General features: G+C 40.6%; 1 protein-coding gene across 4 annotated transcripts in view; it reads right to left on the reverse strand.

Moving 5' to 3' along the window:
- NDUFA10 (NADH:ubiquinone oxidoreductase subunit A10) overlaps positions 1-17,059 on the reverse strand; it is a 62,246-nt gene that overhangs the window by 23,301 nt on the left and 21,886 nt on the right. For all 4 annotated transcript variants that reach the window (XR_007776496.1, XM_050969414.1, XM_050969417.1 and 1 more), the window contains exons 7-8: positions 15,413-15,467; positions 5,375-5,460 (exon numbers count right to left, since the gene is read on the reverse strand). Coding sequence is in view for 3 of the 4 variants with exons in the window: in XM_050969414.1 (XP_050825371.1) it covers positions 5,375-5,460; positions 15,413-15,467 (141 nt within the window). In the remaining variant the exon portion in view is untranslated. The remainder of the gene's footprint in view (positions 1-5,374; positions 5,461-15,412; positions 15,468-17,059) is intronic.

The following is a 17,059-nucleotide window of genomic DNA, read 5'->3' on the forward strand; positions in this document are numbered from 1 at the left end:
AGATATTTTGAAGTAAATTACCAAAATAATTGAAACTGGTGTGATCATACTGTGTTATTTTTGACAAAAAAAATATAGAATTTTAAAATATTGAGTGCAGAATTTTTATATTTTTGGCACAGAATTCCCACAGGAATAAACCACACTGCTCAGTGTTGTGAAATATTAAATTCACACCCCTGAAAGACATACTTCATAGAATCATTGACTTTAAAGTCAGGAGGGCCATTATGAGAATCTACTCTGACCTCCTGCACAACACAGGGCACAGAACCTCACCCACCCACTTCTGTATCAAACCCTTAATCTATGTCTGAGCTATTGGAGTCCTCAAATCACGGTTTAAAGACTTCAAGATGCAGAGCCCCACGCTGCAGAAGACGATGACCCCCCCCCCCACCCGCCCAGATCCTCTGCCAATATGCCCTGGAGGAAAATTGCTTTCCGACCCCAAATATGGTGATCAGCTAAACCCTGAGCATGTAGGCAAGACTCATCGACCAGACACCTCAAAACGAATTCTCTGTAGTAACTCAGATCCCACCCCATCTAACACCTCTTCACAGGTCATTGGGCATATTTACTGCTAATAGTCAAAGATCAATTAATTGCCAAAATTAGGCTATTCCCCTCCACAAACTTATCAAGCTTAGTCTTGAAGCCAGATATGTCTTTTGCCCCCACTGCTCCCCTTGGAAGACTGTTCCAGAACTTCACTCCTCTGATGGTTAGAAACCTTTGTCTAATTTCAAGTCTAAACTTTCTGATGGCCAGTTTATATCCATTTGTTCTTGTGTCCACATTGGTACTGAGCTTAAATAATGCCTCTCCGTCCCTGGTATTTATCCCTCTGATATATTTATAGAGAGCAATCATCCCTCTCCTCAGCCTTCTTTTGGTTAGGCTAAACAAGCCAAGTTCTTTGAGTCTCCTTTCATAAGACAGGTTTTCCATTTCTCAGATCATCCTAGCAGCCCTTCTCTGTACCTGTTCCAGTTTGAATTTATCCTTCTTAAACATGGGAGACCAGAACTGCACACAGCATTCCAGATGAGGTCTCACCAGTGCTTTGTATAACAGTACTAACACCTCCTTATCTCTAATAGAAATACCTCGCCTGATACATCCCAAGACCGCATTAGCTTTTTTCACAGCCAGATCACACTGGTGGCTCATAATCATCCTGTGATCAATCAATACTCTGAGATCTTTCTTCTTCTCTGTTACTTCCAAGTGATATGTCCCCAATTTATAAACAAAATTCTTGTTATTAATCCCTAAATGCATGACCTTGCACTTTTCACTATTAAATTTCATCCTATTACTATTACTCCAGTTTACAAGGTCATCCAGCTCTTCCTGTATGATATCCTGGTCCTTCTATGTGCTGGCAATACCTCCCAGCTTTGTGTCATCCACAAACTTTATTAGCACATTCCCACTTTTTGTGCCAAGGTCAGTAATAAAAAAATTAAATAAAATTGGTCCCCAAATTGATCCCTGAGGAACTCCACTAGTAACCTCCCTCCAGCCTAACAGTTCACCTTTCAGTATGACCCATTGTAGTCTCCCCTTTAACAAGTTCCTTATCTACTTTTCAATTTTCATATTGATGACCATCTTTTCCAATTTAGTTGTTAATTCCCCATATGGAACCGTATCAGATGCCTTACTGAAACTGAGGTAAATTAGATCCACTGCATTTCCTTTGTCTAAAAGATTGGTTACCTTCTCAAAGAAGGAGATCAGATTGGTTTTGCACGATCTACCTTTTGTAAAACCATGTTGTATTTTCTCCCAATTACCACTGACCTCAATGTCCTTAACTACTTTCTACTTCAAAATGTTTTTTCCAAGACTTTGCGTACTACAAATGTCAAACTACTTAAGCCAACCACAGCCCTATCATCGACATCAGTAGGTTGGTCGATGGAAGAAATCTTCCTAGCTACTGTCTCTTGGAGAAGTGGATTTACTACAGCAATAGAAGAACCTGTTCCATCACTGTAGTGTCTTTTACAGTGCTATAGTGGTGCAGCTCTAGCATTTCTAGTGCAGACACAGTCACCGTTTCAAACAGTCCATCAGCCTAGATTCTACAACACACAATGTTTTTGTGGATGACTTAAAGGGAAAGCAGTTTAAAAAAAAAACAAAAGGGGAAGCTCCCGGAAAAGTGTCAGCATGATCATTTATAAACTAGCAAATTACTTTTTACTTAGGCCTGGTCTACACTAGGAATTTACTTTAGTATAGCTAGGTCTCTCCGGAGTGTGGATTTTTCACACTATTAAGAGATGTAGTTATACTGACCCAACCCCCTGTGTAGACAGCACTAGGTCGATGGAAGAAATCTTCGGGAGCCTCTCCAGGAGCTAGATTAACTATGCCGACAAGAGAACCTCTCTCATCAGCACCGCAGCTGTGCTGCTGTAGCACTGTAAGAGTAGACAATCTTAAGAGATGCAGCATGTTGCACAAACACTGAACACTCTTGTAAATGGAATTTAAAAACAAAAGATTGTCTTCATGAAGGCAGACAGTATGATTTTTAGTAAGCCACAGAGGACAGTAAAACTCATATACAGAATATTTCTGTTAGTAACTGGTTGTGATATCGTAACTGTACAGCCAGAGTTGTTTGCCATGAACAATTAAGAACAAATCAAGTACCTTGAATGAAAGCACGGACATATAAGGAAACTCTTTCTTTCCTACCTTCAATAAAGAACCATTAAGCAATGTAATTTGCTGCCTTTCATATTGTGAAGCGGTCCTCACAATAAAACTTAAAACATTATCCATTTTATTTGAATGCTTACCTTTAATTCCCTCCTACGCTTTGTGCAATAACAATTACCCGTTATCACTTTTAGTATGAAGGAATAGATTTAGTGCTTTCCATTAACAAAAACTAACATTATGGTACTTTGCATCTTTCAAAACAAAACAAAACTCGCTTTTGAAAGCTGTCCTGGATGCAAGTGGCCAGCTGATTTTGTTTTGAAATACTGTGTGAAAATTCTAATTAGATGTATAAAGGCCACTCAAGTCATTTTTAGATTTGGTCTTTTACTCTTCATTGCTTATAAATCTACTGTAGACGTTTGAACGTTTTTCCCTTTAAAATGATTGTCTCTTTCAATTTACATGCAGATGACACAGAAGTAGCAATTTTCTTTAAAGAGCACCTTCATCTACCCAGATATGTGCCTTTGTGAATCTACAGTGGTAGTTTGTTAACTGCTGCAGCCAATATAGGGAGAATGCTATGCTGTGTGCTTATGTAAGAGCTACAAAAGCAGTAACTTGAAGGAGGAGAATTTTTAGTGTGGAAACAGCAAATTTATTTCTTTTAAAAAGGACAATCTAAACATCGAGAATATAGGACTTTCATCATATAACTACGTGAAAAGGCAAAAGTCATCTTCCTCATAATGAAATAGTATCCTCCAACATCGGTATGCATTTGAACTAAGGGCACAGGATAAGGGCTAACAATCTACAATGTTTAAAGGATATAATCTCTTGAGAGGGTATTAGTATTCATCATTGACCATTTAAAATCAATATTTAGAAAAAAATGCAAAGATATGCTCTAGAAATTATTTTAGGGCAGTTCTCGGCCTGTGTTATACCGGATGTCAGACTGGACGATCACAATGGTCTCGCCTGGTCTTGGAATCTATGACACTATGAATAAGAGGATGAAATTCAGAAAGGAAAAATATCAAGAAAAATCTGTCCATGGATCTACTTGCCTGTGGAATAGTATTCCCAAGAGAACTGGACCAATTCACTATTTAAATCTATACTGGCAGAAAACACTAGTAAATTTACCCCAGGGCAATTCTGCACATGAAAGGAGAGGGACTAGATGATCTGTTAGAGTGTTTCCAGCTCTAGAGTTGGTTCGCAGGTAGCAAAAATCAGCGCAAAATGGCTGTCATTTCAAAAATAAACTGAGGTATTAAACTGAATTTGTGCCCACGTTTAACCGAACTAAGGGCAATTTCCCTGGAGAGGGTTGTGTTTGCCAGCATGTGCAGTCAGAGAGTCACAACTCTTATGCACCTATAGATATGACCCTACCATGCTATATCTCCCTTTTCGACAACTGACAGAGCCTGGAACCAGCCGTCCACTCTCAGACAGAACTCCCACTGAAGTCAGTGAGAGCACTCCTTGAGTAGGAAGGGCACCAAGAGGACCAAAGTTAGTCAGCAAAGCAGTCAATCCCCTGCTCCTATCTCAGCATACGTGCACTGGATCTCTCTTCGGACAAACGGAATGTCCAGGCAGTTAACTGGATCTGTCAGGTACTCTTTGCACTAGTATCAATACCTCCCACTCTACTGAAGATCTTAAATGTAGATATGCACTGACAATCTGGCCTAAAAAAGAAGGATCCCATTGACAGAATCAGAAGAGAGAAGACTTTTCTGAAATAATCTATCTCTATTGATCCAATTAAACAGAAGCCTTTTAAAAAATGTCCTGAAAGAGCAATATTCTAAAATCTTGGAATAATTGAGCATGAATGACACCAAACCTGCAATATTCTAAAACACAGATTAGATTAAGGCTCTTTATCTAGGATTATTTACTGGAAAAACAGTATTGATTAATGGTGTTCCTGTCAACCATCCAAGTTGGCATAAGCTGCATTTCTTTTCCTACATTCCTTTTAGATTCCTTGTTGGTTGCTCTCCCTGAATAGCAGAGATCTGAAAACGGAACTGGAAGTGCAGCACACAAGGTCTTAACAGGGCTCCCCCCTGACCTCCAAACCTTTAAGATTGGGTCCATTATAATTTAACAGCAACATATCTCAGCAAGCTTTAGTATACCGTCACCACCCAACAAAAGGCGACAGTGAAAGATACAGGGTAGCTAACTGCAAATTGCAGCACTTGTTTTTTAAGTTTTCAGGCTCTCATCTTGGCATGGTTACTGTTTAGGGACAAGAGTACTTGCACATTAAACACAATTTCGCAAAGCTCAAAAAGCCACAGTTCATGGCAAAGCTCTTATATTATGAAATAAGAATAGGATTCTGTGGTTTAGGGATTGATTAACGGGGTATGGTACCTTCATCTGTGGGTCTCTGGCTGAATCTAGTTCAAGTTGATAGTAACCAAAAAGCCACCACCATCCGATGTCTGGCTTACTAAAGTTGGTGGTCCCCAGACCAGACTAGTGGCAACCATCCTCTCATAAAAGGCTACCTATACTATGGATTTCTGCTATCATTGTTTACCTCTGACAAAGTATAAAACTAAGTCTTGGTGCAAATATGCATTTTATTTTTAAATGCAAAGACAATAAAAGTTTCCCCTCTGCGGCAACACTGAATAGGATTAGGTTTACTTACTAAAGCCTCAAGTGATGGAAACTAACATCATCTTGTTCCAGCCAAGGTCCCTTATCAAACTTCAGATATTCAATATCTTCAATTACCTGAAAGAGGGGCATACGTTACAATTACAAGAGTTTATTAAAATTTATATCCTCAGTCAAGAAAAATAAAAGTCAGTCAAGCAAACAATACATACAACTAAACAACAAAGCCATCCCAATATGTGATTTGCTATCACCTTCCAACAGTAATGCAAAATGTTAGTAACAATCACACGTTCAGAACACCCCAAAGGCAGTGACAGGAGTCCTTGAGGAGCTCTTGCTGAGTTCACTTACTGATGCTTTACGTCCCTAAGGAGGACTAGGTGGGGAATACTTAGAGTGGTGGTAGGGGCTTTGTTTGTGCTGCTCTCAAAACACTCCACGGTGACTGACTATGATGTTGACTAGATGCACACGTAGTCCAGACTGCAGCTGTTACAGAGACATCCCTTAAGACAGGATCTATTAACGGATATTTTCTATGTCCTTGTAAGGAGGAGAGGATGGAAGATGATAAAATACTGGTAGGATCTGATGAGAAACACTCAAATGAAAAAGAGGCCCATTCAATTACATTATGTAATTCAGGGGTGGCCAACCTGAGCCTGAGAAGGAGCCAGAATTTACTAATGTACATTGTCAAAGAACCACAGTAATACATCAGCTCCCCACCAGCTCTTCCCCCACCCCCCAGCGCCTCCCCCTCCCTCCCCACACAGCTGTTCCATGGCGTGCAGGAGGCTCTGGGGGAGAGCAGGGAGGAGCGAGGGCATGGCAGGCTCAGCGGAGGGGGTGGAGTGGGGGCAGGGCCGGGGGCAGATCCAGGGGTTGAGCAGTGAGCACCCCCAGCATATTGGAAAGTTGGTGCCTGTAGCTCCAGCCCCCGAGTCAGTGCCTATAGAAGGATCTGCATATTAAACATCTGAAGAGCCGCATATGGTTCTGGAGCCACAGGTTGGCCACCCCTGATGTAACGGCAGACAGCTAAAAAAAGTGACAATTTTTAAAGTGCTTATATACCAATGCCAGAAGTCTAAATAATAAGATGAGAGCACTACAGTACCTCGTATTAAATGAGATATTGATATAATAGACATCACAGAAACTTGGTGGAATGAAAATAATCAATGAGATACAGTAATATCAGTTTATAAAATATACCAGCAGGACAAAACAGGTCATGCTAGTGGGGGAGTGGCACTATATGTGGGAAAAAGCATAGAATCAAATGAAGTCAAAATCTTAAATGAATCAAACTGTACCATAGAATCTCTACAGATAGTAATTCCATGCTCGAAGAAGAAGAATATAGTAGCAGAGATATATTACTGACCATTTGACCAGGATGGTGACAGTGACAGCGAAATGCTCAGGAAGATTAGGGAGGCTATACAAACAAAAAAAAAATCAGTAATAATGGGGGATTTCAACTATCCCCACATACACGGGGTACATGTCACCTCAGAATGGGATGCAGAGATAAAGTTTCTGACACTTTAAATGACTGCTTCTTGGAGCAGCTAGTCCTGGAACTCGCAAGCGGAAAGGCAGTTACTGATTTAGTCTTAAGTGGAGCACAGGATTTGGTCCAAGAGGTGCATATAGCTGGACTGCTTGGTAATAATGATCATAATATAATCAAATTTTAACATCCCTGCAGCAAGGAAACCACCACAGCAGTCCAACACTGTAGCATTTAATTTCAGAAAGGAGGACTACACAAAAATGTGGAAGTTAGTCAAACAAGGGACGTTGTGAAGACCAAGACTATAACAGGATTCAAAAAGGAACTACATAAATTCATGGAGGATAGGCCCATCAGTGGCTATTAGTCAGGATGGGCAGGGATGGCATCCCTAGCCTCTGTTTGTCAGAAGCTGGGAATGGGTAACTGAGGATGGATCACATGATGATTACCTATTCTATTCATTCCCTCTTGGGCACCTAGCATCGGCCGCTCTTGGCAGACAGGATACTGGGCTAGATGGACCTTTAATCTGACCCAGTATGGCTGTTCTTATGAGGTGGGGATTAACAGCTGGGGAAAATTTGGGAGGATGCAGTGAAGAGGGTTGTTCCTAACAGGCCTTTCAGGAATACCCTTTAGATAAGTGGCTTTCAACCTTTCCAGACTAATGTACCCCTTTCAGGAATCTGATTTGTCTTGTATAACCCCAAGTTTCATCTCACTTAAAAACTACTTGCTTACAAAATCAGACATAAAAATACAAACATGTCACAGTATACAATTATTGAAAAACGGTTTGCTCTCTCATTTTTACCATATAATTATAAAATAAATCAATTGGAATATAAATATTATACTTAAATTTCCGTGTATAGTATATGGCAGCGGTAGGCAAACTATGGCTCGGCTGCCGAAGGCGGCACGCGAGCTGATTTTCAATGGCTCTCACACTGCCCGGTCCTGGCCATCTGTACGGGCGACTCTGCATTTTAATTTAATTTTAAATGAAGTTTCTTAAACATTTTAAAAGCCTTATTTACTTTACATACAACAACAGTTTAGTTCTATATTATAGACTTATAGAAAGAGACCTTCTAAAAACGTTAAAATGTATTAGTGGCACGTAAAACCTTAAATTAGAGTGACGAAATGAAGATTCGGCACAGCACTTCTGAAAGGTTGCCGACCCCTGGTATATAGAGAAGTATAAACATGTCATTGTCTGTATGAAATTTTAGTTTGTACTGACTTTGCTAGTGCTTTTTGTGTAGCCTGTTATAAAACTAGACAAATATCTAGATGAGTTGATGTATCAACTGGTAGACCTCTGTGTCCCTCCAAGGGTACATGCACCCCTGACTGAGAACCATTGCTTTAGATGAAACAGTTAGCAATATATCTACAAGGCCAGAACCTGAGCGGGTATAATTGTTATAGCTCCACTGACTTGAAGGGATCGATAATCTACAGCAGCAGAGTTTCCAGCCCACTTGTATTTATCTATCTATTTTCTGACACTTACTTACACAACAGACAGTTCTATTCTATGCTACATAGTATGACACACTATGTCCATATGAGCTGTATGGTAATCACTTCCCTGTATCTCACAGAGCATCAAATGCTTCTTGGCATTTAAACAGAAAGGGCTGGCACAGATATCCATTGTTTATATTACAAAAGGCTGTTTATTACCTAAACAATTCTGCTTTGTTCCTCACGTTAAGCAGGAACAAGAGTTAATTTACACAGGTCTGACTAACTGAATGATCATCATTTGACTGAGCACTGTCGTGTACATTTCTCTTAAGACCATCTAGTTGATGTAAACGTAGCTGGTTGATGTGCAATAATAGTCTCAAAACCTGACAAAATCTAAAGAAAACCCTGAATCCTCTATGCCCACTGTTGATCTGTTACTAACTGCAATACTGGCAAGAAAAGGGGCTAAATTAACTGCGCCAAAAAGTCTATGATGTCTATGATTTATAAAGCATGTACCTTAGCATTATATAATATCCTATATTTCACTGCCTTTCGTTTCACTAAATATTTCTTGGGGAATGGTATGGCAAGTTAGTTTCAATGCCCCTTCCTTATTCTTAATGTTAGATTCCAAATACTCAAATTAGATACCATATGTTTCACTTGACAAATGCGAAAGCAATTATTTTTCACGCCGAGGTAACCCTTTAATCACTGTCATTTAATGGCTGGTGAAAGCGCCCTCGCATTAATTTTTAAAAACATCATGAATCAGCATGTGTGAAATCAATTAGTATTCTAATCAGCTGCATTTACTCAAGTGACTTTAGGAAAGAGCATCTTTTCAGCAGCTTCTTATCCATATCACATCATTGTATTACTGTGGGTGGGTGACAGTGCGCATGTGCATGTATTTTTGTCTACAGAATCTACAGACTACAAAGGATTTTGTCAGTCTTCCACCACCTTTTAAGGAAAATTTCACTTTGATAGGCAACAACCTCAAAAAGGGAAAATATAGCATAAGTTCCTTCTAAGCAGAATTAATATCCATGTTTGTGGTTCCCACTTGGCATCTAACTTGCTAAATTGTATGCTATTCTTGCAGTCCGTGATTGCAAATAATAAATTCCTACTCTACTCCAGATCTGCTCAAATCCAGAATAAAATAGGCGTGACATGGGTCATCAACACACTCCCTTGCCATGTACTGTGATGACATAATACCACTGGCCTGGAGGAATATCTGCTTGAGCAAGAAGAGCTTTAGACTACTTTAAACCCCGATTTACAGGATTAAAACAAAACTGTCAGCAATGGGATTTGCTAAAAGTTACGAGGAAGGAATAGAAGGGAAATAATTTTTTTTCTCCTAAAACCTCTCCACTTCCCTATCGAGCCTGTGACTACCTCCACAGCCATACAACCTGGGATCATCTTTTGATTCCTCCCACCCCTCCCACACAAACAGGTCCTGTCAAATCTTGCTGCATCTTCCTCTGCAACATGCTGAAAATCCAACTGTTTCTTTCATCAACACCCTGATTATTTCCTCTCGTTTATTACAGCCTCCACCTCCCTTGCATATCTGCATATCTTTCCTTAGTGTGCTCAAAACTACTGAACATGTTATTCCTTGCCTGTTGATCTGACCCCATCACAATCCTTCTTGAATCTCTTCGCTTACACCACATTGTCCAACACCTCAGATTTAAGACCTTTTTCTTTTGCGTTTACGGGTCATCTGACCTCCTCTCATATTCTCCAGCCCCACCTCCATCAATGACATCTATCTTGTTACCCTATTAATCTCAATGCTACCTTTTTTATCCTGCTCTGTGGGTGCTCTACCCATTGTGGCTCACTAAGGGTTTGTCTACACTGGCATTTCGTCGTCAAAACTTTTGTTGTTCAGGGGTATTTAAGAAAAAACATCCCCAAACAAGAGAAGTTTTACCGACGAAAAGAACCGGTGTGAAAAGCACTTTGTGGGCAGTTCTAAGCAAGCTTTCAATGACTGCTATTACACATCTTTATCTCTACAATAATTATTTTGACAATCATTTAATAACCACCAACATGAGATGCAAATCATTGCTTAGAAATGTGTATTCTGGGGAAATGGTTAACACACTCCATTATCATACGCACACTGAAACAACCAGCCTTGTTTGTGATTTTGAAATCAAGCTGCCTGACAAGCTCCTCAATCAACCACTTAAATCAGATTTTCTTAAATAGCCTTTGCTTATTCAGTGTTAGGGAATCTGGTTACAACACAGTAGTACCCAACACACATCTGTATTACCAACATAAAATGGACTAAAATGTGCAGCAAAGTGTAGTAACAGGGATAATGAAGCCCAAGGCTTTCACACAACTCAATACCACAGTTGAACAGTTCAGACCCCACTACACCAGCAGTTCTCAATTAGCACACAGCTGCAGCCCAGCTGTGTGCTAAAAAAATTCAAAATTTGCTGCTCTGACCTAAAGGGGGCGGGGCTGGCTGAGGGGCCCACAGCGTCTACCAACCTGCTGGAGCGCTCCTGACACCAGGGGGAAGGAGAGTGGGTCTCTGGGCAGGTTTGGGGGAGAGAGGTGTTCTGGACAGTGAGGGGGTGGGAGGTGCTGGGAACTAGGGGTTTGTGGTGGTGCTGTAGCACCCCAAGGTTTTAGGCTGCCCAGCCCCACAGCTCCGCTCTTGGCTCCTTTATGGAGGGGTCTCTGGGCGGGGAGGGGAAGAGGGAGGGCGCACTGGACATAGGGAGTGGGGGGGGTGGGCTTTGAGAGGGGCACTGCGGTTCTCAACCTGCGGCCCACAATGATAAACAGGTTGAGAACCACTGCTCTACACCTAACTGTGTTGAGCATGACCATGAGGTAACTAGCTTCCCCAACCCAAGATTTTAATAGAGTTGACAGGACAAAAATAATGCCAGTTTGCTCATCCCACCAAAACTAATCAATAAGAGAGGGGAGATTGGACCAAATTATTAGACTTTACCATCTGGATTAAACAGTTAAACATGCATCACCTGGGATGAGGTTTCATTTGACACTTTTTTCCATGAGATGCAGCTAAAACCCTAGGCTGCAATACCTGTGAATCAGATACATCTACCAATTGGAGGTAGGTATTACATCATATGCCTCCCATTCTCTGCCTTGTACTGCTCCTGGTCAAAACACAAACTCACGTCATTCCGCAATTCAGAAAGTGGAATTTATACACATATTAGCTAACATGAATTAATAGGAATTACAGAGTGATTCAAACAGAAATTGGGTGGCACAAAAATTTTCCTGCTGCCTGACAGAGTCTATTCAGCTACAGTTCACAATTAGTTTTCTCTGGAGACTCCAAAGGCAATTGATTTCAGGATTTCCATGGTTCATTTGTACTCTGATGCTGCATTATGTCATTATCAATGAGCGAGGCACAGTGACAGCAGGAGACTTTAAACAAAGGTTTTAAAGCCGTTTAATGCTAAAAGGCAAAAATCCTAGTATAAAAACTTCACAAACGTTGCAACATGGTAGCTAGGTCAGGAGCCTCTTTTGCTATTAACTGCTGATCTACATTTAAATATGTTCAGTTAAGCGCCTCGTTGCAGACCAGGTGGAGAAGAGGAACTCAAGATCCTTGTATGGGGAAGTAAGAACCGGCAGCATGGTATTAATATACCAACCTGAATGCTATGAAAATCACCCCCAAGGCAAATTTAGGTGTGCTGCTCATCATAGAAAAACACTCTGAAATTACCACCCAGCATTGAAAAACAATGCTTTTATTACATAAGATTGCACAGACTGCAAAGTTGTGCAAAACACTTGTGGATAAGCTATTTTCATAGCTAAAACAAATCAGGTTGGCATCCTCCCAGTTGTACAGAGGTGGAAAACAGACATATTGGATTTGAGTGCTGCACTGAATTCAAATGTACATCCCATTACATCCAGGTTCTTATAGCCCATTCCCTTCAAAAATGCACCACTTTTCATTAAAAATAAAATCAGATTAATGAATTGCTCCAACATGAATTCACATTATTACATTTTTTGTTGATGTTTTCAGCTTTATCAAGAGGCAGAACTCTGAAAATTACGAAGCTACAACTTTGCTTTGCTGTCTGATTGCTCAGCAATCACATAAAGCTGAAATTCACATCTCTCTCACATCCTTGAAGTATACTGTCACCACCAGAAAGTAACCGTCATGAGGCTTCATTTTTGATCAGAACAAGACATAGCATAATGGAATATTATGGTTGAACTTGCCCATGTTAATTACTTAACTCTTTTGTTTAACCATTTCAGGACTGGTCCTCAAATGTGTATTTACCCACTGATCACCAAACGGAAGGTGGGCTTTCCACAACAGCAGGAAATTCATTATAGTTATGAGATGTCTGAATTCTTCTACTTTTAGGGGTATATCTATACTGCACCTGGGATGGCATTTCCCAGCATGGGTAGACAGAAATATGCAAGCTCTATTTGAGCTAGAGTGCTAAAAATAGCAATGTGGCCACAGCACCACAAATACGCACGCAGGGAGTCAGGCAGGTTTGTACTTAGGTATTTGGCACAAGCCACTGTGGCCACACGGCTATTCTTAGCGCATTAGCTCAAGCGGAGCTGGTGAGCGTCTGCCTACCCATGCTGGAAAACACAACCTCAACTGCTGCATAGACATACCCAAAAGGTGAAGGAGCAAGATCCTTTTCACATGATGGCAGAAACTGTTTTATTAACCTGTATGTTTATGTACAGCTGTTGTCAGCAGGGGTTTTAGCACATTTTCTAAGACCAATATGCATCCCTGTGTCTAATTTTTTTATGAAATGTTGATAAAAACCTCCAACTCCACACTTGCCATGGAAACCTGGATAGAACATTCCCCACCCCTGATGCATCAACAGAGCTGTCCCTGAAACAGTTTCATCAGTAGCGAAGTCTGGGTTTAACTAGGAAGATTATTTTGCTAGTAGATCCTTGAACCAATTAGGTCCCCATCTCCCTCAGGAGGTCACCGTTCTGTAAATCCTCTCTTCCCAACCCTCCTCTTTCAGAAGTAAGCAATATGCTACCATGTAGGGGTCTGGGTCTCATCTCTCAGGCCCTGGGAAAGATTCTTTGCACCTCTCTCTTTCTCTAGCAGATGAGAGGAGTTGAGTTAGAAAGGCTCCTGACGAAAACACAAGGAAGGTCACTATAACATCAGGCCTTCAAAGCAACAAGTATGAGGGGAATCGGGTTCAGTTACATTGGGGGAAGGAAAAAAAAAAAAAGATCTCACAAAACTAAGTGATTGAGCAACAAAATGGCAAATGAAATTTAATGTGGATAAATGTAAAGTAATGCACATTGGATAAAACAACCCCAACTATACATACAACATGATGGGGACTAATTTAGCTACAGCGAGTGAGGAAAAAGATCTTGGAGTCATCGTGGACAGTTCTCTGAAGATGTTCATGCAGTATGCAGAGGCGGTCAAAAAAGCAAACAGGATGTTAGGAATCATTAAAAAGGGGATAGAGAATAAGACTGAGAATATATATTGCCCTTATATAAATCCATGGTATGCCCACATCTTGAATACTGTGTACAGATGTGGTCTCCTCACCTCAAAAAAGATATTCTAGCACTAGAAAAGGTTCAGAAAAGGGCAACTAAAATGATTGGGGTTTGGAGAGGGTCCCATATGAGGAAAGATTAAAGAGGCTAGGTCTCTTCAGCCTGGAAAAGAGGAGACTAAGGGGGGATATGATAGAGGTATATAAAATCATGAGTGATGTTGAGAAAGTGGAAAAAGAAAAGTTATTTACTTATTCTCATAATACAAGAACTAGGGGTCACCAAATGAAATTAATAGACAGCAGGTTTAAAACAAATAAAAGGAAGTTCTTCTTCACACAGCGCACAGTTAACTTGTGGAACTCCTTACCTGAGGGGGTTGTTAAGGCTAGGACTATAACAGTGTTTAAAAGAGAACTGGATAAATTCATGGTGGTTAAGTCCATAAACGGCTATTAGCCAGGATGGGTAAAGAATGGTGCCCCTAGCCTCTGTTCGTCAGAGGATGGAGATGGATGGCAGGAGAGAGATCACTTGACCATTGCCTGTTAGGTTCACTCTCTGTGGGGCACCTGGCATTGGCCACGGTCGGTAGACAGATACTGGGCTAGATGGACCTTTGGTCTGACCCGATACGGCCGTTCTTATGGGTAATGTAGATCTTGGGAGATGTGCAGAACCTTATCACTTGTATAAAATTTGATTGTACTTTTAAGGAGTTGTGTACTGAAAATGAAAGATGATCCTTTGATGAGGGATCAAAACTACTACAAACTTTTCCAAAGCTATAGAAGACAGTGAGCAGGCATTAGAAACTAGACACAACTCTAGATACAAATCAACAAACAAGAGGTGAAAGGCCTTAATTATCCCATTATGAATCCTCTACAAATTTCTCTGACTTCTCCCCACACTGTGATCAAGTGGACTTCATTTTTCCAGGATAAAGTTACAGTGAGTCAACCCCAGGTAAATCAAATTGGATACTGTAAACTGGCCTATTATCCTGCAATTTGGTTGATTCTCCCCATGTCCACACTGATCTGCACCAATCCATTTGGAGAGAAAACTGCAATTCGCAGATACCATATGCAACTGTCGATACAGATCAAGTGACTGGCCTTTTAGCAGTCTCAACATTTGTACTTGCATGACTACTTCCCAGCAGCTGGCTCTTAGAGTTATCACAAACATTTTTCTCAGATCAAAGAATCTGTGGGATGGTAAAAGGAGTCAAACTTTAGATCCACTGGTAGTTGTCTAGCAAAGTTATAAAATATTCCCTTTAATTTTTAAATGAAACTAGTTCCAAGACTAGAATGGATTATTTTATATTGCTGTTACTCTAAAAGACATGACTAAATTGCAAATCCAAGATTAACTACAAAAGATGGTCAGAACAATGCATTTCAAAAACCAGATTTCCTTAATCAAAGCTTTATGATATCAACTCCATGCAGCAAGCCCTTTTACCTTCTCTACATCCTGCGCCTCGCTCGCTGTGTACTGCAAAACCTCAGAGGTCTCACTGCAAAATAAAAGAAATAATATTAAAATTACTGGATATAGCTACCTTGCCCCCCAGAAAAAAAAAGACCTCAATTATTCATGCTGAAATGAAATTAAGATGTAATACATCAAGATAAATGGAATAATTTCAAATTAAGATTTTTTGGTGGAGGAGTTATTTGGAGAAGCTGTTGCAGTAGAACGCTCCTTGTATTGCTCAATGTTTCTTTCCTGCAATGAAAGCATTTAATATTCCAAATGTCAGAATTAACTGAAAACTATCTTAGTACAGCTGAACGTAGGAGTTTGCTAATACAAGACTTGTCCTAATTATGCACTTCTGCTCCTATTCAGTCCAGACAACCACTCTCCAAATTATTAGCAGCTGTCTGACCCAAAATTCAGTGAGAGTCTTGCATTTTACTATAACCACTACATTTGCAGATTATTTCTGGAGAGGATTAAATTGTTTATCTTTAATTTACCAAGATAAAAGGTAACAAACAATATGACATTAAAGCTGGGTCCATACTTATGGATGGAAAAATGCCCACGACACCAACTGCAAGCACCCTGGCTCAAGGACCATCTTTCTGTGTTTGTACAGAACCTAGCACAATCAGGTCTGGTGCCTAACTGGCACTTCTGGGCACTACCGCAACAGAAGTAACAAACTTGGTTGCATTCGCTCCTGTGATTCACAAACACTTCTTGCAGTGTTCCAACTCCATGCTTGTCCCACTCCGTCCCGTCCCCCCCAGCTCCTCCCAAGTAAACTCCTGTGCATTCAAAAGACACCATTGTGCTTTTTATGGGAACAAATAGCAATATTGGACCCTTTTATTTTCCTTCTAGGTTCTTTAAAGATGGAAGTTCACAGCCCCGGCAATTTTTAAGTTTGGCATTTTATTTAATTTGCAGCTAAAAGTAGTTGAGAAAAATCACCTTTTGCTTAGGAGAACAACCTACAAGTCCAAAGTGGAAGTAAAATCTGGCAATCTGAAGCTTACCGCTGGCAGCAGTCATGTTACCAGTAAGTGACAATGCAGGACAGCAGCAGCATGGAGGCCAAAATCAGTTTGAAGCCTGAGTTAATAGTGGTCCATCTTGGTTAATAAGAAACATATGCTCTTTATTCCAAAAGGATCCCAAAGCACTTCACTGCACTGATACACAGTCAATTTCTGGCTAGAGAGCCACTGCCCATGGCACTTTAATGTTTAAACAGTTTTCTGGTTACAAGAAGTGATTTCATTATTTTGTTCTTTTTACTCATTTTGTACAATAATGATGGTTCTTCAAGACGTGTGGCCTTATGGGTGCTCCACAACCAACCCTCTACCCCTCTACTTCGGAGTTCTTATCAAGGATTCTGTGGTTAAGAAGGAACCAAAGGGAGTTCGCCCACACGTGCTGGTTAACCTCATGGAGGGGCACGAGGGGAGACAGAGCACATGCAGGCTGAACGGAAACTGATACCAAAGTTCTCCGATCAGCAGTGCAAGGATGCAAGCACATCTACAATGGAGCACCCACAGGGATGCTACTTGAAGAAAAAGCTGTAGAATTCTTGAAATCCTCAATTCCAACATTCATCTCCCTACAGTCAAC

The sequence above is a fragment of the Gopherus flavomarginatus genome, chromosome 10 (genome assembly GCF_025201925.1).
Source record: "Gopherus flavomarginatus isolate rGopFla2 chromosome 10, rGopFla2.mat.asm, whole genome shotgun sequence".
Classification (NCBI taxonomy): domain Eukaryota; kingdom Metazoa; phylum Chordata; order Testudines; family Testudinidae; genus Gopherus; species Gopherus flavomarginatus.